Source organism: Rana temporaria, chromosome 5 (genome assembly GCF_905171775.1).
Source record: "Rana temporaria chromosome 5, aRanTem1.1, whole genome shotgun sequence".
Classification (NCBI taxonomy): Eukaryota; Metazoa; Chordata; class Amphibia; order Anura; family Ranidae; genus Rana; species Rana temporaria.
The window spans coordinates 32923298-32950824 of record NC_053493.1 but is presented as its reverse complement, the minus strand read 5'-3'; the positions used below and the strand labels follow the sequence as shown (position 1 = coordinate 32950824).

Here is a 27527-nt window from a genome sequence, read left to right as displayed (position 1 = left end):
AGCTGTGTGTCCTCTCTCATCCCGGACGGACGGGGAAATAGAACGTCAATGATTGCCGGTGTGAGTAGCACACAATAGAGGGGAGGGGGAGAAGGGGGAGCAGTGAGATCAGCTGTGTGTCTTCTCTCATCCCGGACGGACGGGGAAATAGAATGTCAATGATTGAAAGTGTGAGTCAGTGTTCAGCTTGACGAGGAGGAGGCGGCACTTGGTTACACTGCACAGCCGCCGATGACACTGAATGTATCACAGCGACGGGGGATTAGGCTGCAGACACAGACTTGAATATAAGCAGAGAAGGGGATTTTCAGCACAAAAAAATGTGCTGAAAAACTTGGCTTATACTCGAGTATATACGGTATGTGGGATTCTGTTTAGTCAGTCTCGTGATCCAAATACCATTGTTAGGATAGTAAGGTCCCTGACCTTTCTCTAAAAACCCAGCTTAAAGCTGAATTACAGGTATGGCTTGTGCAGGACTGCCCCTGTGAGGGTTTTTTAGAATTGCATGTTCAACCTCACCACTTTGACCCTGTGAAATTTCCAGCCCTCCTGACACTCTAGGTTCAGACATGTTGTCTGTACCTTTAAATAAAACACAGACACAATGCAGATTGATTATCTCTCCCTGATTTTACTTGTTCAAACTGAGAGTCAAGTAACAGGGTCTTAGTTCACTAGTCCTAGGTAAATTTTTAAAACTCTGTTGAAAAGGTCCCCAGAGGTAATTAAATGAACACCTTGGAATCACGGATATAAAATAGCAATGCACATAGGAACAGACAATAAATGAATGAATATCTAAAGAACACCACTAATTGCTGTATATACTATCACTTCAAAAAAGGAAACCCCAGGGTGGCATACTTTACCTTTTATCCTAATGAGAGACTGGGTATTCTAGATCTTAGGGATGTGTCCCTATAAATGGCAATAGTATAACAATGTCCAGGATGCAAGGCCTCGCAATGATCTTCACAGGCAAATTGGAGCTCATAGAACAAGAATCCTGAATGTGGAACAGTGGTATGTGGTCAAAGCAAAACAGCTGTGCCTGGCTAGTTGTAATCCTTAGGCCCCGTACACACGACCGAACATGTCCGCTGAAACTGGTCAGCGGACCAGTTTCAGCGGACATGTTCGGTCGTGTGTACGGCCTATCGGACAGGTTTTCAGCGGACATTTGTCTAGCCGACCGCTTTCCAGCGGACAAAAATTTCTTAGCATGCTAAGAAACCTGTCCGCTGGAAGCCTGTCCTTCGGACATGTTCGGTCGTCTGTACAGACTCACAGTACATGTCCGCTCGGCCGAAAGCCCTCGCATGCGTCGAAGTGATTCGACGCATGCGTGGAAGCATTGACCTTCCAGGGCCGCGCACGTCGCCGCGTAATCGTCGCGGCGACGGCGCGGCCACGTCACCGCGTATCGTGTCCTTGCGGATTTCTGTTTGATGGTGTGTACAACCATCAGACAGAAATCCGGCAGCGGACTGTCCGCTGAAAACGGTCCGGCAGACCTTTTTCAGTGGACAGTCCGTCCGTGTGTACGAGGCCTTAGAGTAATTCCAGGTGTAAGGTGTCTGTATACAGTGTTCTGTGAGATAGGATAAGTCAATTCCAGGTGTAAGGTGTCTGTATACAGTGTTCTGTGAGATAGGATAAGGCAAAGATTGTATTGGTGGGCGGATGTCCAAAGAACAGTGTGGGAACCTCCTGAAGAGTGGTCCAAGTTGATGCATCATTCTGCAGAACGAGCGGAGATGCCCGATCAGCTGCTGTGAGCCGTCTGAACTCAGTAGGTCCAACCAGAGAACATTTTGAATTTTCTCAATGAATAGAAAGCATTTTCTGATTGGATGAGGTGGAGATTTGACATCAACCACCCCGCCTAGTGTTGTGTCTCTTTATGCTGTGTACATCAATAGAAATACACAGAGCCATAGCATAGGATGGCAAAGCTGCTCTTTCCTCTGCCTATCTTCTCCAAGCTAACAGACTGATTCTAGATTAGCGGCTGCTAACAAGATTTTTGGTGGTCCCCAGGGGTTTTGCCGCAAATCAACATTGTGACGGATCATGGATGTATAACGTCCAATGTTGTGAAGCACCCTCTAGTGTGCTAGAAGTATAGTGCAATTTTTTTGTGAGAGTGGTTACATTTTTAGGCTTGGCTGGCAGCTAAGCCTGGGTGTGTTTTGATCTGGGTTGGGAATGACTGGGTGACTCACATACTGCATCACCAAGACCTCCCATGTCTTTTCAGAATGTTCTGGTGTTTTCTGGAAAGGAAGGAGGAGAGGTGGGGTGGAGCTGTCTGGGGTTTTTTTTTGGAGCCCTGACCAATCCCCAACCTAGATTGGCAGGGGGCAGGCCTCCCTAATTACCCAGGGTCAGCCCAGCTGGGGAAGGAGTTGTAGCTGGAGATGGAGTGCTAGACTGTCGTGGCCTTTGAGGGAGCTCCCCAGTCTGGGGGTAACCTTGAGCCTGGGCTCAGGTGCGGAGGGGACGTTCTAAGAACACGTGGAGGTGTCCTACACAGGAGTCATGAGAGCATGGAGAGCACAGCAGGAGAGAGCACTGCCATGCAAATCTCCAGGGAGGAACAGCAACAGGTCGTGGCCAAAAGGGCTGGTGAGCGACACACAGTCAGGAGAGGACTGGGGAGGCATGCCTGAGAGGACTGGAAGAGTGCAGTCTGGGATGGGTGCAGAGCCAGTGGAGTGGACTATGGTGGCACGGGCAGTGGAGAGAGGCAGCTGCAGCCAGGAAGGCTGGCAGGGCCTGAAGATGTGGTGCTGGGAGCAGGAGCCATGTGGACCGCTAGGACTATCTACATATATTCCTACACCAAAAAGGCCTGCGGTCCCTGCCTGCAAAGGGCATTCACCTTAGGCCTGGCTGAGCCAGTGTCAGGCCTACATATCAGTTCTAGCTGGTCCGGGAAGTGCAAGCAAGTGATGCCAGTGTGCCTGGCTGGGCAGGGTGACCGACGGACCACAACACCCAGAGGCCCTTACGAGGGTACCACGACAGTTGTTTCCAGTGTTTTTTTCAATGCATGCTTACAGTCAATACTGTCAGCGCGCATTGATACCCGATGCCTCCTCTGTATTTCCGGGTCCTGTGAACTCAGAGGGAGGCGCCGGGAGTAGTGCAGAGAGCAGGAGGTGAAGAAGAAGGAGAATTCCAAATGCCAGTGCTGATCGTAGACTGTGGGAGGGAGAACGGAGCTCGAGCACGTGGCCGGATAAGGAAGGGAGAAGAAATCTGAAGTAAAGGCATCCCTGAGCTAGTGTCCCCATTGGAAGAATTACCCTCTATTCCTGTTCTAGTGACAAGTGAAAATTTGTGATTCTCTTTTACTTTTGATAATAACAGTAAATAGGGCAAATAGAGAGGGGTGAAGAGTGGCGGCTGGTGCTCAAAATTTTTTGGGGGGGCAAAAAAAAAAAATTTGCAGTCTCACTGTGCCCATCAAATGCAGCCACTGTGCCATCAATTGTCACCACTGTGCCATGCCATCAAACGCAGCCACTGTGCCATGCCATCAAACGCAGCCACTGTGCCATGCTATCAAACGCAGCCACTGTGCCATCAATTGTCACCACTGTGCCATGCCATCAAACGCAGTCACTGTGCCATGCCATCAAACACATCCATTGTGCCATCAATTGTCACCACTGTGCCATGCCATCAAACGCAGCCACTGTTCCCCTCAATTGTCGCCACTGTGCCAATTGTCACCACTGTGCCCTTTAATTGTCGCCACTGTGCCCATTGTTGCCACTTTGCATGTCACTGTGCCCTTTAATTGTTGCCACTGTGCCCTTTGTCACCACTGTGCCCATTGATGCCTCTGTGCCCATTGTCGCCGCTGTGCCCTGTATAATGCACTTACCTTTCTCCTTCCACGTCCCTCGATGTCTTCTCCCGCCTTGGTGACGCTTCAGCCAATCAGGTTACCGATAACCAGAATCAGTGAACCTGATTGGCTGAGACGGCCGTCAGTCTTATCCAAGGAACGCACCCCCCGTACATTCCGAGGATAAGCATCCGGGAGCCGAGGGCTGTACTCTGATAGGCACTTCCGCACAGCCAACCAGCTGCCATTATTCAGGTGGCCGGCGCTCAAGGTCCGGCCATCTGTATAGACCAGCGGCAGCTGGCAACAATAACATACATTCATGCAATGCATGAATGTATGTTATTGCGAGAGCCAGAGGGGGCGGCGCTCCAGCGCCCTCTATAGACGGACCGCCACTGGGGGTGAATCTCCCTAACGGGGACACAGACAGCGATAGAAACCTGACAGGTGTTCTAATACCTTTCCACTCTATCCAAAACTTTGCCTTTAGTTGTACTTTAAGCTGAAAAACCCTGAGGGCTCAACACTATATTAATGAATTCAGTGTTACGTTTCTGTGTCTGTTACACCTGCCAGGTGTAGTAGTGTTGATTTGATGCAAATTACAGTTTAATCTATGTACATCCAAAAAGGTTACTTCTCTGTTGAGGAGGTTGATGTACAGTCAAGGCATGGTGAGAAGTGACCACGTCGTGGTCTTTGGCTTCTTCCTCTCCGATCGTGGAGGAAGGAACTACTCAACAGATAATAAGATTGGAAACTAATGGACTAATAAATTGGACTTTTGGAGGTACAGGTAGTTAATGTAAAAGATCTATAAATATTTATTTTGTAAAAAATGCATAAATAGAAACGTGTATACATAATTTCATGAAACAGTATCAGCATATGATATCAGTACATCTAACACAAAGTACGAGATACATTTATACTTATACAGATACATTCATGGCATAAAAGCACATAGTGTCAAAAATGTATAGAACTCTTAGTGTTTGAAGCTGAATCCGATATGCATAATGGTAGATCTTGCATTTATTCTCAACATGTTTCGCGTACAGGACGCTTCATCAGGAGCATAAAAGTTAATCAATCGAATCTCAAGGAGTCGATCCAGCCACTGATTGTGTGGTAAAGAGTGTACAACGTTTTTAACCTAAACAGCCTCCTGGGCATGTGGTAGGCACTCGTTGTGTCTAAAGGTACAAAGGTAGGACTATGGTACAAACTGTTGGTAAACAGTATATGTTAATGGGCATAAAAGCCCTAAACAGGATCCCACTGGCAGACCTTGGACTGAAGTAGACTCCAAATGGCAGATTGCCAATTGGCCAGACAGTAGAGGGGAGGTAACCACTTCAACAGCTACCGACAGAAAGATAAATCTGTCATTAAGTAGAACAGTGTCTACAAACGGGATCACGGCACCTATGCATGGACCTCCGTTTTCTCTGCTGGTCTTTTTCCCTGGCTGTTTCAACTTCGTTACGAAGCCCTGGAGGGAGGAGCAGGACCATCTTAGATGATATAAATGTTCCCCCAGGGAACATTCATAGGCGCTATGTTCCCACGGCGCCATGCATAGGTGCCGTGATCCCGTGTGTAGCTACACACGGGATCACGGCGCCAATGCATGGACCTCCGTTTTTCTGCTGCTCTTTTTCCCTTGCTGTTTCAACTTCGTTACGATCAGACACTGTTCTACTTAATGACAGATTTATCTTTCTGTCGGTAGCTGTTGAGGTGGTTACCTCCCCTCTACTGTCTGGCCAATTGGCAATCTGCCATTTGGAGTCTACTTCAGTCCAAGGTCTGCCAGTGGGATCCCGTTTAGGGCTTTTATGCCCATTTACATATACTGTTTACCAACAGTTTGTACCATAGTCCTACCTTTGTACCTTTAGACACAACGAGTGCCTACCACATGCCCAGAAGGCTGGTTAGGTTAAAAACGTTGTACACTCTTTACCACACAATCAGTGGCTGGATCGACTCCTTGAGATTCGATTGATCCACTTTTATGCTCCTGTTTATGCTTCTGATGAAGCGTCCTGTACACGAAACATGTCGAGAGTAAATGCAAGATCTACCATTATGCATATCGGATTCAGCTTCAAACACTAATGCCGCGTACACATGATCTGTAAAACCGATGAGAATGGTCTGATGGACCGTTTTCATCGGTCAAAACTGATCGTGTGTGGGCGCCATCGGTTATTTAACCATCGGTTAAAAAAAAGCCAACTTGCTTTAAAAATCCACGCATGCTCAGAATCAAGTCGACGCATGCTTGGAAGCATTGAACTTCATTTTTTTCAGCACGTTGTTGTGTTTTATGTCCCCGTGTTCTGACACAATCGTTTTTTTAACCGATGGTGTGTAGGCGCGACTGACCATCAGTCAGCTTCATTGGTTAACCGATGAAAACGGTCCATCGGTCCGTTCTCATCGGATGGACTGATCGTGTGTACGCGGCATAAGAGTTCTATACATTTTTGACACTATGTGCTTTTAAGCCATGAATGTATCTGTATAAGTATAAATGTATCTCTTACTTTGTGTTAGATGTACTGATATCATATGCTGATACTGTTTCATGAAATTATGTATACAAGTTTCTATTTATGCATTTTTTACAAAATAAATATTTATAGATCTTTTACATTAACTATCTGTAACGCCAAAAGTCCAATTTATTAGTCCATTAATTTCCATTGTCACTTTTCCGGGACGTTGGTACAATAAAATTAGTGCATTCACAGCGATTAGTCGCCCTGTGATTACCGTATTTATTGGGGTATAGCGCGCTCCCGCGTATAGCGCGCACCCCTAAAGTTGCCCCGAAATTCCTGTGGAAAAAAGATTTTTGTACTTACAGTTTGGTGTCTTGGCGGCGTCCATCGGCGGCCTCGTCGGGTCCGGCATCCGTCTGCGGCTTCGGGTGTCCTCTTCGTCGGGTCCGGCGTCCTTCTGTGGCGTCCTCCCCGCTCGTTTCCCGCGCCGAATTTGAATACTGCGCCGGCATATACCGAGCGCAGTACACTCGTGTATAGTCAGGCAGGCTCGGCTACTCTCGCGCTCACGTTCTGTACGTCCAGGACGTCAGCGCGAGAGGAGCCGAGACTGCCCGACTATACACGAGTGTACTGTGCTCGGTATATGCCGGCGCAGTATTCAAACTCGGCGCGGGAAAGCGGGTATTGGCGTATATCGCGCACCCACGATTTTGCCCTGATTTTCAGGGCAAAAAAGTGCGCGGTATACGCCGATAAATACGGTATATGCAAGTCTGGCAAGACCCATTTAAAGATAATAGGATAATTTACTAAACCTGGAGCGTGCCGGATCTGGTGCAACACTGTATAAGGACCATGAATCAGCTTCCAGGTTTTTATTTTCTGTCAAAGCTTAATTGAACAAGCTGAAGTTAGAAGCTGATTGGCTACCATGTACAGCTCCACTAGATTGTGCACTCTCCAGTTTTATTAAAGCAACCCCAATGTGTTTTTTAGGTGTAAGGTTAGGAGAGCCTGATATCAAGGCTAGATAGGTCAGATAGCTTGACATTGGTATGAAATGTTTATTGAAGAAAATACCACCAACGCGTTTCAAGGGGTTCAGCCTCCCCTAGCCATTTCGATTCCCACAAGTATACGCAGATACTTCAGCTGTTTGTACCCTAATTATAGATTTTGTTAAGGGAGTCTTGGACAGATTTAATTACAAACCATACATTTAGGTCCTGAAGATTGATGGTCCTGCCTCCACGATTCTTCTGCCGAAATGCGGTTCCCTTATCAGAGTCCCATCTTAGATCAGGGTCAACATCAGAGTTTCCTCTTACATCATGTTCTCATCAGAGTCCTCCCTTACAGCAGGTTCTCCATCAGAGTCTCCCTTACATCAGGTTCTCTATCAGAGTGCCCACTTGCATTAGGTTCCCCATCAGAGCTCCCCTTACATCAGGTACCTCATCAGAGGGCCCCTTTACATCAGGTACCTCATGAGAGGGCCCCTTTACATCAGGTACCTCATGAGAGGGCCCCTTTACATCAGGTACCTCATGAGAGGGCCCCTTTACATCAGGTACCTCATGAGAGGGCCCCTTTACATCAGGTTTCCTTATCAGAATCCTTGCTTACAACAGGTTCCCCATCAGAGACACAGTTTACAACAGGTTCCCCATCAGGGTCCACCCTTACAACAGGTTCCCAATCAGAGTCCCAAATTACATCAGGTTCTCCATCAGAGTGCCCACTTACATTAGGTTTCCAATCAGAGCCCCCCTTACATCAGGTTCCCCATCAGAGCCCCCCTTACATAAGGTACCTAATCAGGGGGCCCCTTTACATCAAGTTTCCTTATCAGATTCCCAGCTTACAACAGATTCCCTATCAGATTTTACAACAGGTTCCCCATCAGGGTCCACCCTTACATCAGGCTCCCATGAAAGCTCCCCCTTGCATCAAATTCCCCATCAGAGTCCCTCCTTACACTAGGTTCCTCATCAAAGCGCCCCCTTACACCAGGGTCCCCATCAGAGTCCTCTTTACATCAGGGTCCCCATCAGAGTCCTCCTTACATCAGAGTCCTCCTTACACCAGGGTCCCCATCAGAGTCCTCCTTACATCAGAGTCCTCCTTACACCAGGGTCCCCATCAGAGCCCCCCTTACATAAGGTACCTAATCAGAGGGCCCCTTTACATCAAGTTTCCTTATCAGATTCCCAGCTTACAACAGATTCCCTATCAGATTTTACAACAGGTTCCCCATCAGGGTCCACCCTTACATCAGGCTCCCATGAAAGCTCCCCCTTGCATCAAATTCCCCATCAGAGTCCCTCCTTACACTAGGTTCCTCATCAAAGCGCCCCCTTACACCAGGGTCCCCATCAGAGTCCTCCTTACACCAGGGTCCCCATCAGAGTCCTCCTTACACCAGGGTCCCCATCATAGTGCCCACTTACTTCAGAAGAGGAGAACATAGGCAGCCTCTGCTGATCCTAATCCTTAATCAGTGCACAATAAGAATACATCTCTGACCCTAGCTGGGAGGAGCCAGATAACATTTTGTAGCATGTGGTCCACGGACCGTAGTTTGGGGCCCCCCACCCTAAAAAAAATTCCCTGGATCAAGTATTTCTGATTTTATTACTTTTATAAGTGTTAATATCCTGTCATATTCTGTGCATTTAGAAATGCATCCATTTCTAAATCATATAATACGTATACAGTAAAACCTTGGTTTGAGAGTAACTTGGTTTGAGAGCGTTTTGCAAGACAAGCTAAATTTTGTAAATAAATTTTGACTTGATATACAAGCGATGTCTTGATATAAGAGTAGCATCATGTCACAAATTAGTATAAAAGAGAAGAGAGGCGCCTCTAAGTGGAGCAATGTGGTTACATTTAATGAAGGTACAACATTTAGCAACATATTGCTACACTTAGAGGCGCCTCTCTTCTCTTTTATACTCTGGAGCTCATGCTGGATTTTGCTTCTAATCCCCTTGTTGAGGCTTCCATTTGTGGATGGACATTTTATGGTTACACAACCTGTCACATTGCTATAATCTTTTTATATGGACTATAAACTGAAGGACCTATGAATAAATGGTTGTAGAACGAATCATTTAAGTTTCCATTATTTCTTATGGGGAAATTTGTGCTTTGGTTTACAAGCTTGCTTCTGGAAGGAATTATGTTCGCAATCCAAGGTTTTACTGTATATGATATATATGTTTTATGATGCATTTAATACATAATTCATGATACATTTGATTTTATATGTACTAGGGTTGTCCCGATACCGATACTAGTATCGGTATCGGGACCGATTCCGAGTATTTGCGGGAGTACTCGTACTCCCGCAAATACCCCCGATACCAAAATAGAATACTTCCCCCCCCCCCCCGCCGTGACGCCGCATCCCGCCGCCGTTCGCCGCATCCCCGCTACCGCCGACTGTGTAATACGCCGGGAACATTACAGCTTTGAATAGCTGTAATGATTCGCACCGCGCATAGACACTCCCCCTCGCTCGGGTGAACTGTCCAATCCCGAGCGAGGGGGAGTGTCTATACGCAGCGCGGCGCCAATCATTACAGCGATTCAAAGTTGTAATGTTCCCGGCGTATTACACAGTCGTGGTAAGTGGGACATGGCTGCATGGGGGGAGACGCTGGATGGGGGGATACATGGATGCATGGGGGGAGACGCTGGATGGGGGGATACATGGATGGATGAGGGGAGACAATGGCTGGATGGGGGGATACATGGCTGCATGGGGGGAGACAATGGCTGGATGGGGGGATACATAGTTGGATGGGGGGATACATGGCTGGATGGGGGGAGACAATGACTGGATGGGGGGGATACATGGCTGCATGGGGGGTGACAATGGCTGGATGGGGGGATACATGGCTGCATGGGGGGAGACCATGGCTGGATGGGGGGATACATGGCTGCATGGGGGAGACAATGGCTGGATGGGGGGATACATGGCTGCATGGGGTGAGACAATGGCTGGATGGGGGGATACATGGCTGGATGGGGGGATACATGGCTGCATGGGGGGGAGACAATGGCTGGATGGGGGGATACATGGCTGCATGGGGGGAGACGATGGCTGGATGGGGGGATACATGGCTACATGGGGAGACATTGGCTGCATGGGGGGATACATGGCTGCATGGGGGGAGACATGGCTGGATGGGGGGATACATGGCTGCATGGGGGGGAGACATGGCTACATGTGGGGAGACATGGCTGGATGGGGGGGAGACATGGCTGCATGGGAGGAGACATGGCTGGATGGGGGGGACATGGCTGCATCTGTGGGGGGACATGGCTGCATTTGGGGACACATTTAAAAAAAGTATCGGTATTCGGTATCGGCGACTACTTGAAAAAAAGTATCGGTACTTGTACTCAGTCCTAAAAAAGTGGTATCGGGACAACCCTAATATGTACTTAGGGCCAGATTCACAGCCGAGATACGACGGAGTATCTCAGATACTCCGTCGTATCTCTCAGAGTATCTATGCGACTGATTCATAGAATCAGTTACGCATAGATATCCCTAAGATCCGACATGTGTAATTGTTTTACACTGTCGGATCTTAGGATGCAGTACCGCGGCCGCCGCTGGGGGGAGTTCGCGTCGTAAACCAGCGTCGGGTATGCAAATTAGGAGTTGCGGCGATCCACGACGGTTTTTCGCGTTCGCTACGTCGCTAGTCTAGTTTCCCGTCGCGAAGTTAGTCTTAGTTTTGGGTGCCTTAACTTTACACAGCACACGTATGTGCTGTATAAAGTATGGCCGTCGTTCCCGCGTGGAAATTTAAAAATTCACGTCGTTTGCGTAAGCCGTCCGGGAATACGGAATTACGCTACGCGCGTCACCGTTCGAAAAATGACGTCACTTCGCACAAAGCACGGCGAGTAATTCAAAAGGGAGCATGCGCAATAGGTCCGGCGCGGGAGCGTGCCTAATTTAAATGGCATACGCCCCTTTGAATTACGCGGGCTTACGCCGGAGGCCGCCGGCGTAGGTTTTCATTGCAAGTGCTCTGTGAATCAGGCACTTGCGATGAAAACTTGCGGCGGTGTAACGTATCGCGGTGTAACGTATCGCCACACTTCTACCTGAATCTGGCCCTTAGGCCTAGTACACACGATAGGATTTATCCGCGGATACGGTCCTCCGGACCGTTTCCGCGGATAAATCCTCTGAGGATTTTGATCCGATGGAGTGTACTCACCATCGGATCGAAATCCGCTCCGAATTTACACCGCGGTGACGTGTCGCGCTGTCGTCGCGATGATGACGCGGCGACGTGCGCGACGCTGTCATATAAGCAATTCCACGCATGTGTCGAATCATTACGACGCATGCGAGGGACGGGTTCAGACGGATCGATCCGGTGAGTCTGTACAGACCAGGAGCTGATTCCAGCGGATAGATTTGTAAGCATGCTTACAAATTTTTATCTGCTGGAAATCGGAAATATCCGCGGATAAATATCCGCTGGAACGTACACACCAGGGGATCTATCCGCTGAAACCGATCCGCTGAGATTTTTCAGCGGATGGATCCTCTCGTGTGTACGGGGGGCCTAAGAGGCTAGATTGGTTAGGATTGTTCATTGAAAAACATTTTATCATATTTGTCATAAAGCAAAAAAATTGTGACATCAGTTGGCCCGCCTTTTTTTAGTCTACCAATCCACGTTTGTTCAGGGCGGGTCTATCATTTAATAGAATAAGCTCCTCCTTCCTATCAGGACAATCTTTTCAGTCTTCAGTCCAGAAGAGTAATTTGAACTCTCCCCACCTGACAAAGTAAGATGGTTTCTAACTCTCATTTTCTGTTTTAGTTCCCGTATCGAAGCCCATCGTGCAGACGGAGCCATCGTATGGAGCTGTGGAACATGTTGGAAACATCACCTTCAAATGTTTCGTCATGAAAGGGACGCGAGTGATGTACGAGTGGCTTAAAAACGGCATTCCCCTCCAGGACAGATCCGGGTACATCTTCTCACCAAATAACGCCACGTTCACCATCGTTTCCGTCACAAAGGGCGACATCGGCAACTACAGCTGCTTGGCCAGGAATTTCATCAGTGAGGTGGAGAGTGACGTGATCACTCCGACCATCTATTGTGAGTATCAGTGGAAAGATCGGCCGTTTTTATTAAGGAGAGAATAAAGGTTTTCAGGAAGGTGATCGAAATAACCGCCCTCTACCAATCTCCAACGTTCCAGGCAGAGGCGTATCTAGTGAAAATGGCGCCTATGGCAAGCACTGAAACTGTGCCCCTTTTCAAGCTCCTCCCATCTCACCTCCGGCCGTAAGTGACGTCATGTCGTTAGGACGGGACTACTAAGCGCCTTGGGGGCAGTGAAGTGACAGCGCTGACGCGGATGGCTGGTGCTTGTGCCGGGTGTAGGAGCGCACTGGGCACATTGTTACAGTAAGGCGGCTAGTGCGCACTGTGTGAAGCATTGCTGGTACTTCACCTGCGCCTCCCTCCCTCCAGCAAATTGTACACCACCCAGCCCAGGGTATCCATCCTCCCTTGTACTGGTCCAGCCCTGCTTATAGGCAGTACAGCGGTGCGGTACTCAAAGTAATGGCTGTGCAGCTTGCGCAGCCATTACTTTGACACAGGCTGGCTGTCTAATACAGAAACTGGCCCACTGAGCCATCGGCCCTCCGGGAAACTCTCGGTAGTCCCGATGGCCACTTGGCCAGTACATCCCTGCTGCCCAGCCCCTCATGAGCTCCCTCTTTATAAAGCGCCCATGGCACGTGCCATATGTGCCATACCTTGGATACGCCCCTGGTTCCAGGTGTCAAAACCTATTGGGGCCCATTTACGCAAATGAGTTACTACAACATATGGCAATGCACGTTACTTGTTGCTGCGTCATAGTGCCATTTTTAAAGGCAAAAGCATTCTGGATAACCTTTTGCACACTGCTATATAACCTTTGTAGCAAATTTTGAAATGAAAAACAGGGATTTTTAGTTCGCACATATTGCAATACATGTTAAACCACTTAAGCCCCGGACCATTTTGTTGCTAAATGACCGGGCCACTTTTTGCGATTCGGCACTGCGTCGCTTTAACTGACAATTGCGCGGTCATGTGCGACGTCGCTCTCAAACAAAATTGGCGTCCTTTTTTCCCACAAATAGAGCTTTCTTTTGGTGGTATTTGATCACCTCTGCAGTTTTTATTGTTTGCACTATAAACAAAAATAGAGCGACAATTTTGAAAAAAATTCAATATTTTTTACTTATTGCTATAAAAAATATCCCCCCAAAATATATAAAAAAAACTTTTTTTTTCCTCAGTTTAGGCCGATACGTATTCTTCTACATATTGTTGGTAAAAAAAATCGCAATAAGCGTTTATTGATTGGTTTACGTAAAAGTTATAGCGTCTAAAAAATAGGGGATAGTTTTATAGCATTTTTATTAATAATTGTTTTACTAGTAATGGCGGCGATCAGCGATTTTGATCGTGACTGCGACATTATGGCAGACACTTCGGACACTTTTGACACATTTTTGGGACCATTGTCATTTTTACAGCGAGCAGTGCTATAAAAATGCACTGATACTGTGAAAATGACACTGGCAGTTAAGGGGTTAACCACTAGGTGGCGCTGTAGGGGTTAAGTGTTCCCTAGGGAATGATTCTTACTGTAGGGGGGTGTGGCTTGCTGTGACATGTCACTGATTGTTGTTCCCGATGACAAGGAACACGATCAGTGACAGTGTCACTAGGCAGAACGGGGAGATGTTGGGCTGGATTCAGATAGGAGATACGATGGCGTATCTCCTGATACGCCGTTGTATCTCTGAGTGCGGGCCGTCGTATCTATGCGCCTGATTCAGAGAATCAGTTACGCATAGATTTCCCTAAGATCCGACCGGCGTAAGTGTCTTACACCGCCGTATCTTAGGCTGCATATTTACGCTGGCCGCTAGGTGGCGCTTCTGTATAGTTACGCGAGGAATATGCTAATGAGGTATTTACGGCGATTCAGAAACATACGTCCCGCCGGCGCATTTTTTTACGTTGTTTACGTTAGGCTTTTTCCGGCGTAAAGTTACCCCTGCTATATGAGGCGTAGCTAATGTTAAGTATCCACTTCCCGACCCCCGCATGTACATATACGTCCACAATATGGCACGTACAGGCACATGGGCGTACACGTACGTCCTCGCCTATTAGCGGGTGGGGGGTCCGATCGGGACCCCCCCCGCTACATGCGGGGGTCGGGTCCGCTCGGGGAGCGATCCGGGACCACGGCGCGGCTATTTGTTTATAGCCGCTCCGTCGCGATCGCTCCCCAGAGCTGAAGAACGAGGAGAGCCGTGTGTAAACACGGCTTCCCCGTCCTTCACTATGGCGGCGCATCGATCGCGTCATTCCCTTTATAGGGAAGACACGATCGATGACGTCATTCCTACAGCCACACCCCCAAACAGTTGTAAACACATACTAGGTGCACCCTAACTCCTACAGCGCCACCTGTGGTTAACTCCCAAACTGCAACTGTCATTTTCACAATAAAGAATGCAATTTAAATGCATTTTTTGCTGTGAAAATGACAATGGTCCCAAAAATGTGTCAAAATTGTCCGAAGTGTCCGCCATAATGTCGCAGTCACGAAAAAAATTGCTGATCGCCGCCATTAGTAGTAAAAAAAAATAAAAAAATAAAAATGCAATAAAACTATCCCCTATTTTGTAAACACTATAAATTTTGCGCAAACCAATCGATAAACGCTTATTGCGATTTTTTTTACTAAAAATAGGTAGAAGAATACGTATCGGCCTAAACTGAGGAAAAAAAATGTTTTTATATATGTTTTTGGGGGATATTTATTACAGCAAAAAGTAAAAAATATTGCTTTTTTTTCAAAATTGTCGCTCTATTTTTGTTTATAGCGCAAAAACTAAAAACCGCAGATGTGATCAAATACCACCAAAAGAAAGCTCTATTTGTGGGGAAAAAAGGACGCCAATTTTGTTTGGGAGCCACGTCGCACGACCGCGCAATTGTCTGTTAAAGCGACGCAGTCCCGAACTGTAAAAACACCTTGGGTCTTTAGGCTGCATATTGGTCCGGGGCTTAAGTGGTTAAAGACGTCGTTCCCGCGCCGAGTTTTTAAAATGTACGTCGTCTGCGTAAGTCGTTCGCGAATAGGGCTTTGCGTAAGTTACGTTCACGTCGAAACAATGAGGCTTTAATTTCGAGCATGCGCACTGGGATTCTTTCACGAACGGCGCATGCGCCGTTCACAAAAAACTTCAAATACGCGGGGTCAAGTGAAATTTAAATAAAACACGCCCACAACATCCCAATTTGAATTAGGCGGGCTTACGCCGCCACACATGCGTTACGTCGCCGTAACTAAGGGCGCAAGTTCTTTCTGCATACGGAACTTGCGCCCAAAGTTACGGCGGCGTAACATATCTGAGATACGTAACGCCCGCAGATAGATAGACGAATCTATCTGAATCCGGGCCGTTGTGTTTACACTAACATCTCCCCGTTCTATCTCCCATGAGACGATCGCGGGTATGCCCGCGGCGATCAAGTCCGCGGGACCTGCGGGCGGGCTCACGTAGATTGCGGCAGGTGCGCGCGCGTCCACAACAACCGCTTCTTAAAGGGGACTTATATATATGTCCTTCTGCCTGCCCGTGCCATTCTGCAGACGTATATCTGCATGCGCTGGATGGCAAGCGGTTAAAGTGGATGTAATCCCGAATTTCTTTTTTTTTTTTTGCTGTCACAATGTAGAGTATACGATTTCCTATCATCTGTGCCTAGTCTTGCCACAAAGAGTTAATCCAGTTCTGAGCAATCCTCTTATCTTTTTTTCAGTGAGATAAACAGACTAACAGGAGAAAACCTTTGTCCATTCTTCCCCCTTGCTGTGAGTGACAGGTTACTTACATGTCTCATGCACTAGCCTGCAGACAGGCATTATTTTTTAATTCCCACCCCCACTCCTTTTCTAAAGTCATGTGGTTGTTTTTCTGGATTTTGACTGGATGTTAGTGATCATAGCAAAATTTAGTGTAAGGAATACAAGGAGAGTGTAGAGGTGGGCAGGGAGTCTACTGACATCATGACTCCACCCACAGAGCTCCAGACAACAGATCCACCCACAGAATCTGCAGTTTTTCAGTTCTTATAACAGACAGAGGGGAGACATTTGACAGGTGAGGATACATGCAGGAGGCATCTATATCCTTATAGATCAGCACTATGGCAGTAGTTTAGAAAGGATGAGAGTGGCTTTACATCCACTTTAAGCTGACCAACTGCGTCAAAGTAATTCCTCCAATGGCCAGTCCTACTCAGCTCTGCCATTGCAAATGCTACAGTGAACTTTACTTTTCCTATTGATGTCAATGCATTTTCCAAAACGGTATAAAGTTTCCCCAAGTTCTCCAGATTTTCCCTAAAATTTTAGAAGAAATGTAAAGTCCTAATAACCTACAGCCAACTCTTCCCTGGTAGCCTGGCAGTGTGTATGAGCTCCGCATATCCTGCTCTAATTAGCACATTAGGCTTTTCCATTTCTCTAATTATAAACACATAACGGGCTTAGCGGGAAAGGAGAACCTGTATGAAAGGGCTCACCACCATCCACCTGTGCCTGGGGAGACATGCACAGCGGAGATCGCCTTGCTGGGCCATATGTTCTTCTCTGGGTCCTGTCCCAACTTTGCAGTAATTACCCCTCTGGGAGTTCATGGCCATTCGCCAGCTTCTGGGTAAGGCGACGCTCGTACGCCGTTAAAGCTGAACTCCAGGCAGATAGAAAAGGCGCCAATTAATGCAGCTCTGTAATCATTATTAAATGGTTTATTTTATTAATTATTAATTAACTTATTAAATAAATTATTGGTATTTTATTCTAAAACAAAAGTAGTGCAAGTAGTCGGATTTGACCTGGTAACTGCCTCTTGCAGCCCCCTGTACAGCAGCAACTCAGGGAAGTGGAGAGAGAAGCAGGTAAGTGTGTAGCAGTCCAAGGAGAACGCTGATACAGTGGAACCTCGGATTACGAGCGTAATCCGATCTGGGAGAATGCTCGTAATCCAAAGTACTCGCATATCAAAGCGAGTTTCCCCGTAGAAGTCAATGGAAACGAAAATTATTTTTTTGGCATTGACTTCAATGGCATGCAATACCGCATGCGGCCAGAGGTGGGGGGGGGGGGGGGGGGGCGCCGGAGACAGGCCCGGATTTCCCATAAGGCCACTGAGGCCAGGCCTTGGGGCGGCAGGGCTCCAAGGGGCGGCAGTGGCATGGAGTCCCCCGACGCCCGGAAGATACAGTTATGGGCGGTAAGTTATGGGGGAATCCACTCGCTCGTTAACAAGTGATTGCGGCGATGTCGCCGAAATCACTTGTAAAATATGTGCTCCCGTCCGTCCTCCCCTCTCCCCCCCCACCCCACATACCTCTCTCTGCTGGCTCTGTCTCCGGGACTCCATCCTCCCCCTGGCCACCGAGTCTGTCTCCTGTCCCTGCTGCCGATGTACACAGTGAGAGGGGAGAGCTGTGCTCTTCCCATCTCAGCTGTGACAGGAGTTCTAGCACAGTGCTAGGACTCCTGTTTTGGAGGTGACAGGGTCAATAAAGAGAACATGTCACCTCCAATTGCTATCACACAGGAAATTGTTTTCTCCTGTGTGATAGCAAAAAAGTTAAGTGAAAAAAAATTGTGAAAAAATAAATAAATAATAAGAAATAATAATTAAATTAATAAAACAAAAAAGTAAAGAATAAGAAAAATAATAAGAAAATGATACAAAAATTTAAGAAAGTAAGCGACAAGCTACAAATAAATAAAAATAAAAAAAGTGATAAAAAAAGTAAAAAAACAAACAAAACATATTTGATCTAACCGTGCCGCACATTCTCCGTTGATTTGGGGTGGGGGGGGTTCGGTTGGCGGGGAGGGGGTGCATTGTGGAACCTGGCCTTGGGGAGGCCCTGCCCAGGGAGCCTCAGGGACACACAAAAAGGCCAGAGGACAGCTAGGCTGACCTCGGCAAAAACATCGGAAAGGCTCTGGGACGGTGTATTTCAGAGTTTTTTCGATCATTTACGAACTGCTCTGAACTGTGTCGCTTGGCTTTGCTCGGCTCCCGCGCCCCCCCACCTCAGGCCAAACCCGGTACTGCACACCGCTTTGGCTTGAATCCTGCTTGTTTTGAGAGGCAACACTCGCAAACCGAGTTAGGATTTTAAATAATTCAGTGCTCGTATTGCAAAATGCGTGTTAACCGCGTTACTCGCAATCCGAGGGTTCCACTGTAGTTGGAGAGAGCAAAGTAACACGCCACCCACTATATGAATAATAGATAGATTCATGCATAGCATGAATCTATCCATGGCCTCCGTAGCCACCCCCTTTTCAGGCATCCGACCCCTTTCAGGACGCCGGGCGTCTGAATTACAGCGGCGGGGGGGTGTTTTTTTGAAGTACCTGATTGGAGCCATAGGCTTCAAAATATGGTGGCTCGTGGCACAGAGAATTGCGCCATGATCCCATCCAAGTGTTACAACAGCAAAATAATATATTCGCTGTTTTAACACTGATTCTCAATCCGGCCAATCAGAAGCGAGTGTGAGACCCGTTTTCTGATTGGCCGAAAAGAGAAGACTCCTGATTGACTGCCGAGAAGGAGGGAGGAAACAGAATTTGGTGCCGCCGTGGAGAGCAGGGGAACGGGAAGCCGCCACTGAGCATGGGAATGGGCGATGGGGTAAGTGCAACCGACCATCCCACAGACCGACCAATGAGGGGGTTTTGGTGGCATACTGTTTGACTCCCCCCCCCAAACAAAAATTCTACTGGCCGCCACTGGCTGTGTCGTGTGGCAGAGCTGTGAAAATCTCAGAACTGTATAGACAGAAACATGAATCTGGTAAAACCGATCCCATATATGTAGCAGTTTTCCTGGAGTTTAGCTTTGAAGCCTATTCATCCAAAAATGGATGTGTGCATGTAGGCAGGTGCAGTTTATCTTCTCCACTGTAGGTGGCGCTCGGCCACAGTGGCATTGCAGTTGAAGAGGAAGTCAGACAGTTTCCTGGGTCACTAGTGAAGTTATCGGATTGGATGCTGCTGCCCCATGTCACCATGGAAGCCATCTTGGGTCAGGCAGAGCCTATTTAAGGCCCTGGCTTCCAGGCTTGGCATGCATTTTGCGCATGGGTAATGTAGGGACAAGTCACCCCGTCTGACAGGGACTGTGATTAACAGAAGGGAGAGGTTCCAGACGAGTATGGAAAGGATAGGGACATTCAATGTTGTTTGGGTACAGACATCACATGACCGCGCAATTGTCAGTTAAAGCAACGCAGTGCTGTATCGGAAAAAAAATGGCCTGGGGCCAGATTCTCAGAAGAGTTACGACAGTGTATCTCAGGAAACACCGTCGTATCTCTCTTTTTGGCCCCGGGTATCTATGCGAGTGATTCCTAGAATCATTTTCGCATAGATACGGCCAAGATCCGACAGGTCTAAGTGACTTACACTGTCGGATCTTAAATGTAATTCGCAGCTGGCCGCTAGGTGGAGTTTACGTTCAGGTCTCATTTGACTATGCAAATGAGCCTGATACGCCGATTCCCGAACGAATTTGCGTCGCGTAGTCGTCGCTTACATCGTTTCCGTAGGCGTAAGGTTACCCCTGCTATATGAGGGGTAACCTTACGCCAGTCCGCCGTATGCCATGTTAAGTATGGCGTTGGGTCCGCGTTGTCTTTTCCCGTCGGGTACGTCGTTTTCCTAAGTCGTTCTTGAATACGACTTTACGTCAATGACGCACACGTCAGCGTCATTGATGTTTTCCGTCGTGAGCTGGAGCATGCGCACTGGGCTATTTTTCAGCCCGGCGCATGCGCAGTTCAATCGACACGGGGGCGCGCTTAATTTAAATACAAGCCACCCCCTTTGAATTACGCGGGGATACGCCGGGCCATTTACACTACGCCGCCGCAAATTACGGAGCAAGTGCTTGAGGAATACGGCACTTGCTCCAGTAAGTTGCGGTGGCGTAGTGTAAATGGCTTACGCTATGCCGCCGCAGAAACTACCAGAATCTGGCCCCTGGTCGTTAAAGTGGAGTTCCACCCATAAATATAACATTACATCAGTAGTTTTAAAAAAATGTCATTAGTCCTTTAAGAATTTTTTTTTTTTTTAGATGCCTTCAAAGTGTTGTTGCTAGGCAGAATAGTTAATCTTCCCACTTCCTGCACCTAGGTGCTTAAGCTTCCTAAGCTACACCGCACAGACTCCTGGGAATGTAGTGGGTGTAACTTTCCAGGAGTCTGTGCACTCCCCAGTCTCGAAGAATCATGTGACTTGGACAGTACAGGTGCTGAAACCTGATCTGAAACCTATTACACTGCTTGTGCAGCACTGAGCATGTGCGAGATCTGCAAGGCTGAAATCCAGGAAGTCATACAGTCTGGCTTCATGATGCCCACACTTAAGATGGCCCCAGTCAATTTCTATTTTATAAAGTGTCTAAATGCTGTAACAACCTAACAAAACGGACCTTAGTTTACAGACTAACTTTACTAGAATACATTAAGCTTGTGTATTACAGGGGTATGTATATATATAAAGTGAAATTGTGGCCGGAACTCCGCTTTAAGGGGGAAAATCTTCCGGTCTGTAAGTGGTTAACAAGCCTTGGTGGCGAACCCTACCCACTCGAAATTCTAAAATTAAAAAATGCATCAAAAGTTCATTATCCATAACGGATTTTTTTTTTTTTTTTATGCGTTTTTTAATTCAGAGTGTGGGATGGATAGAATAAATTCAATGCACGTCTATGCATAGGCATAGATGTAAATGGGCCCTTAGGGTAAGCCGTTCTCCCGGGCATTGAGAGGGTTAACCATCATTCGCACCTCTCCGGTTCAGAATATGACAGCGGAGTTCTTGGCAGCGGCAACTTTCCATCTATATTTCGTCAATAACATGTTTGCTATAGCTCGGCGCTCTCTCTGAGGGTTCTCGTGTACCATATGCTGAGACTGCGGGGGAGTGCGATGATAAAAAGGTCCCTCGCACTAAGTACCTCTGCCATCTGCTCAGTAATAGAAGGGGCGGGAGCGCGCGGGTGGCGCAGCCAATCGGCGGCCTGCTCCTTGCACTAAAGTCCCAGCCAGACAGGTGATTTATCATTATACAAGCCTGCTTGGTAAACAGCAGTAAGCCAGCCAATGTGCTCGTGTCTTTACAGAGCTTATCTGGTGTGGGGAAAGGGAGAAAATGAAAAGTGATGGATCCCATGTCAATATTTCTGCAATAAGCCAAGGCGAGAACTTATTATTTCATCACCCAATTTAACTTCTCAACTTATTTTCCATCATCTCCTCTTGTGTTTTCTAAAAACTACTTTTTCTAGGTTCTTTAAATATTTGCAAAAATGTATTCTACTTTCTTTTTATTATTTTTTTTCTTCTTCTTACTGTATGTCACATCCCACACTTGTCTCGTTTAAAGTCTAACTCCAGGGAGATTAAAAAAAAATGCAGTTATGTACAAAACAATTAAATATATTAAAAAAAGAAAAACCGTGAAAAATAAAAAATGTGTACGTAATTTGCAAAGATGTGTTCTACCTTTTGTCTACCTTTTTTCTTACTGTATGTCACATTCCACACTTGTCGTGTTTAAAGTCTAAATCCAAGGAGATAAAAAACTAATAATTAATGCAGTTATGTAGAAAACAATTAAATATATATAAAAAAGAAAAACCTGTGAAAAATAAAAAATGTGTATGTAATTTGCAAAGATGTGTTCTACCTTCTTTTTTCTTACTGTATGTCACATCCCCCACTTACTGTATCTTGTTGGAAACGTTTAAAGTCTAACTCCAGGGAGATTAAAAGAAAAAAAAAAGGAATGCAGTTATGTAGAAAACAATTAAATATATAAAAAAGAAAAAACTTTGAAAAATATGTGTATCTATGTAATTTGCAAAAATGTAATCTACGGTATCTACCTTCTTTTTTTATTGTAATGCCCCGTACACACGATTGGGTTTTCCGACTGGAAAACTGCGAGGAGAGCTTTCGCCTGGGAATCCCGGCCGTGTGTATGCTCCCCTCGCAGTTTTTCCGATGGGAAAACTACCAAACCCGCCAGCAAAAAAAAGAGCACCAGCTCTCTTTTTTCCTGTTGGGATTCCAGAATGATTTTCTTGTCGGAAATCCCGAGCGTGTGTACGGGGCATAAGTCACATCCCACATTTATCTTGTTGAAAATGTTTAAAGCGGGAGTTCACCTATAAACAAAATGTTTGTCTAGGGGAATCGGCTAGTTGTTTTAAAATCGAAGCAGTAGTTACCGTTTTAGAGAGCGATCTTGTTCTGCCGCTTCCGGGTATGGTCTTCGGGACTGGGCGTTCCTATTTTGATTGACAGTCTTCCGACAGTCGCATACATCGCGTCACGAGTAGCCGAAAGAAGCCGAACGTCGGTGCAGCTCTAAACTGCGCCTGCGCACCGACGTTCGGCTACTTTCGGAAAATCGTGACGCGATGGATGCGACCGTCGGAAGCGGCGGAGAAGATCGCTCTCTAAAACGGTAAGTACAGCTTCTATTTAAAAAAAAACTAGCCGATTCCCCTAGACAAAATGAGCAGGAATCTAAGGTTAAAAATTTTTATGTACGGGTGAACCTCCACTTTAAAGTGGAGGTTCCATCAAAAATATAATTTCTCTTTAAAGTGTAGCTTAGACCTGAAAAAACAAAAACAAAAACATTTTTTTTTTACTCACCTTGAAATGCCTGTTGCTATGCGGTCCCACGTCTGCGGTCCCACGTTGCTATGCGGTCTGCCTTTCTATTCACCAAGGATCCTGACATCAGCTCCCTCGGCTCCCAGGATGCCGTGCGCTTCCCCTGTGTCTCCAGGCTTGTTGATGTTTATGGGTTGCCATCGCAATGGCGTGCACTTTCGCCGCCGCCGCTCGTTGTGATAGCAACCCAAGTGTTTGACGTTGCGGCGCTGCAGTTCTATTGCGGACGCACGAGAATGGGGCGGGACGGGCGGCCCTTTCAGCTAGTCATCCGCCGTCATCCCTAGTATTCCCGGAACTAATTGCTTGTGGGCTTCACAATGCCCACAAGCAAAATGGGAACGATCAGCACACAAGAATATAAAGGGCCAGATCCACAAACGAATTACGCCGGCGTATCTATGGATATGCTGCGTAATTTTTAAAATGCCCCGTCGTATCTTTGTTTTGTATCCACAAAACAAGATACGACTGAATCTGGGCTCGATCCGACTGGCGCACGTCTTAGTATGCCGTCAGATCGTAGGTGCATATTTACGCTGGCCGCTAGGTGGCGTTTCCGTCGAATTCCGCATCGAGTATGCAAATTAGCTAGATACGGCGATCCACGAACGTACGTCCGGCCGGCGCATTCTTTTACGTCGTTTCCGTAAGGCTTTTTTCGGCGTATAGTTACCCCTGCTATATGAGGCGTATCCTATGTTAAGTATGGCCGTCGTTCCCACGTCGAATTTTGAAAATGTTACGTCGTTTGCGCAAGTCGTTCGCGAATAGGGCTTTGTGTAGAATGACGTCAACGTCATAAGCATTGGCTTGTTGCGGGTTAATTTCGAGCATTCGCACTGGGATACCCCCACGGACGGCGCATGTGCCGTTAAAAAAAAAAGTAATTTACGTCGGGTCAAGACGTATTAACATAAAACACACCCCATCACATACATTTGAATTGCGCGCCCTTACGCCGGGAGATTTACGCTTAAGATACGCTGTAAGTTACGGCGGCATAGTGTATTAGAGTGTGCGTTTGAAAGAACGCGGCAGAACGACTGAACTTTAAAATCTAGTAAGTGACACTACAAAAATAATAGAATGAGAGATGAAAGTACATATTTTTAAAAATTGAAAAATGTAATGGGAACCCCGCTTTTACTCCAGGGAGATTTAAATAAAACACCCATGAATGCAGTTCTGTAGAAAAAAAATACAAAAAAAAATGAAATAAAAAAAAAATATTAAAACTGAAAAAAATAAGTTGTGTATGTAATTTGCAAAAATGTAATCTACGGTACCTTCTTTTTTTTCTTTTTTTTAACTGTACATCACATCCCACATTTATCTTGTTGGAAATTATTAAAGTCTAACTCCAGGGAAATTGAAAAAAAAAAACATAAATGCAGTTCTGTAGGGAAAAAATTACAGAAATTAAAAAAAAAGACAAAACTGTGAAAAATAAAAAAAGATGTGTATGTATTTTGCAAAAATGTATTCTACTTTTTTTTTTTGGTATGTCATATCTCACACTCAGCTTGTTGGAAATGTTTAAAGCTGAATTCCAGCCAGATTAAAAAAAAGAATAAAAGTGATGTATTCCATGCCAATATTTCTGCAATAAGCGAAGATGAGAATTTGTTTTTTCTTCACCCAAATTAATTTCCCAACTAATTTTATCATCCCCTCTTATGTTTTCTTAAAACAGTTTTTTTTTTTTTAGATCTTTAAATATTTTAAATAATGTATTCTCCCTTTTTTTTTTCTTTTACTGTATTTCACACTTGCCTTTTTGGAACTGTTTAACTCTAATGCCGCGTACACACAGTTATTTTTCGGCATGTGAAAAACTATGTTTTAAAAAAATGTCATTTAAAATGATGGTGCTTGGGCTTCACAACATTTTTCGGGTTCTGAAAAACGTCAAATTATTTTTTTCGAACATGCTGCATTTTTTAACGACGTTTTAAACAATGTCGTTTTTTGGGTTGAAACGACGTGAAAAACCCACACATGCTCAGAAGCAAGTTATGAGACGAGAGCGCTCGTTCTGGTAAAACTACCGTTTGTAATGGAGATAGCACATTCATCACGCTGTAACAGACAGAAAAGCGCGAATCGTCTTTTACAAACACGAAATCAGCAAAAGCAGCCCCAAGGGTGGCGCCATCTGCATGGAACTTCCCCTTTATAGTGCCGTTGTACGTGTTGTACGTCACCGCGCTTTGCTAGAGCATTTTTTAAAAACGATCGTGTGTGGGCAACGCCGTTTTAATGATGAAGTTGGGAAAAACTTTGTTTTTTCTAGAGGCTGAAAAACATTGTTTTTTACATGCCGAAAAATGATCGTGTGTACGTGGCATTACTCCACGGAGATTAAGAAATAAAATCTAAAAAAACACCAATGAATGCAGTTATGTAGAAGGAAAAAAACGTGAAAAATGTAATTTGCAAAAATGTATTCTACCTTCTTTTTTTTGTTCTTTTTTTTTTTTTTACTTGGTATGTCATATCCCACATTTGTCTTGTTGGAAATGTTTAAAGCTGAATTCCAGCCAGATTAAAAAAGAACAAAAGTAAGAAAGAAACATAAACAGAGATGTGTATATACAGTATGTAGATAGATAGGTTGTATGCATAAATAAATATAATTAATGGGCCAGATTCACAAACAATTACGGCGGCGTAAAGTATCCCCTTTACGTTACTCCGCCGCAAGTTTTCGTCGTAAGTGCTTGATTCACAAAGCGCTTGCGTGTAAACTTGCGGCGGCGTAGCGTAAAGCCGTCCGGCGCAAGCCCGCCTAATTCAAATGGGGCGTGTACCATTTAAATTAGGCGCGTTCCCGCGCCGAACGTTCTGCGCATGCTCCGTTAGGAAACTTTCCGCCGTGCTTTGCGTGAAATTAAGGCGCCCCGACGTGTTTTTTGAATGGCGACGTGCGTAACGTCCTTTCGTATTCCCGGACGTCTTACGCAAAAAATTTGAAATTCAACGCGGGAAGGACGGCCATACTTGGGCTGTCTATTGTTACACCACCTAAATAGCAGCCGTAACTTTGCGACACGAAAAGCCGACTAGCGACGACGTAAGAGAATGCGACGAACGCGCGTACCTTCGTGGATCGCCGTAAACAGCTAATTTGCATACCCGACGCGGAAAACCACGCGAACTCCACCCAGCGGTCGCCAAAGTATTGCATCCTAAGATCCGAAGGCGTACGAAGCCGTACGCCTGTCGGATCTTAGCCAAAAGCCGTCGTATCTTTGTTTGTGAATTACAAATAAAGATACGACGCGGCAAATTTGAAAGTACGCCGGAGTATCAGCAGATACTCCGGCGTACTTTTTCTGTGAATCTGGCCCATTGTTTATAATTTTTAATATATATATTATATATATATATATATAGTTCACATTTATTCTCCAGCTACGCGCAGTGAGGGTGGCTAAACTAGACGGCCCTTATTTCCACCTTTTTTTCATATATATATATTTATTAGAAATTATAAACAATGGGCCAGATCCTCAAAAGAGATACGCCGGCGTAACTGCTGTTACGTCGTCGTATCCCTGTTTCTAACTATGGAACTGATCCACAGAATCAGTTTCCCATAGTTAGGCAGAAGATCCGGCATGTGTAAGGGACTTACACTGCCGGATCTTAGGATGCAGTACCACATCCGCCACTGGGGGCATTTCGTGTCAAAATGCCGCCTCGGGTATGCAAATTAGCACTTACGGAGATCCACAAAGCTTTTCAGCTTCGTTTTTTCTCCGTAAGTTTTAGTTTGCAAACGCAAAATTAGGGCTGCTTTTACAAAGTGTAAACTGTTTACACCTTGTAAAAACAGACCCTTCTGTCCAGCGACGCGATTTTTTTTTTGTTTTGAATTTTTTTTCCGCGCCGTATATATATATTTTTTCCCGACGCAACTTTATTGACCCATCGCAATCCACAAAGCTCGGCGTAACGTAATTTTGCGCTATGCACGTCGGGAAGCATGCGCAGTACGGCCGGCGCGGGAGCGCGCCTAATTTAAATGGGAATCGCCCCCATAAAAATAGGAACGCCTTGCGCCGGCGGAATTTAAGTTACACAGCCAAAAATTTCTAGGTAAGTGCTTTGTGGATCGGGCACTTAGGTAGAAATTTTAAGGCAGTGTAACTTAAATGGAAAAAATTAAGTTACGCCGGATCTTTGTGCATTACCCCCAATAATTTTATATATATATATATATATATATCCCCCCCTTCTCCTAGAAGTGCAGACTAACATTTGGTGACAATGGTGGCTTCTAGT

At 46.0% G+C, this 27527-nt stretch overlaps 1 protein-coding gene across 2 annotated transcripts in view; it reads left to right on the top strand.

The window, feature by feature from the left end:
* The window catches only part of HEPACAM2 (HEPACAM family member 2), a 169872-nt gene that overhangs the window by 85350 nt on the left and 56995 nt on the right, over positions 1–27527 (top strand). For both annotated transcript variants that reach the window (XM_040352338.1, XM_040352339.1), the window contains exon 3: positions 12243–12527. In XM_040352338.1, the coding sequence (XP_040208272.1) occupies positions 12243–12527 (285 nt within the window). The remainder of the gene's footprint in view (positions 1–12242; positions 12528–27527) is intronic.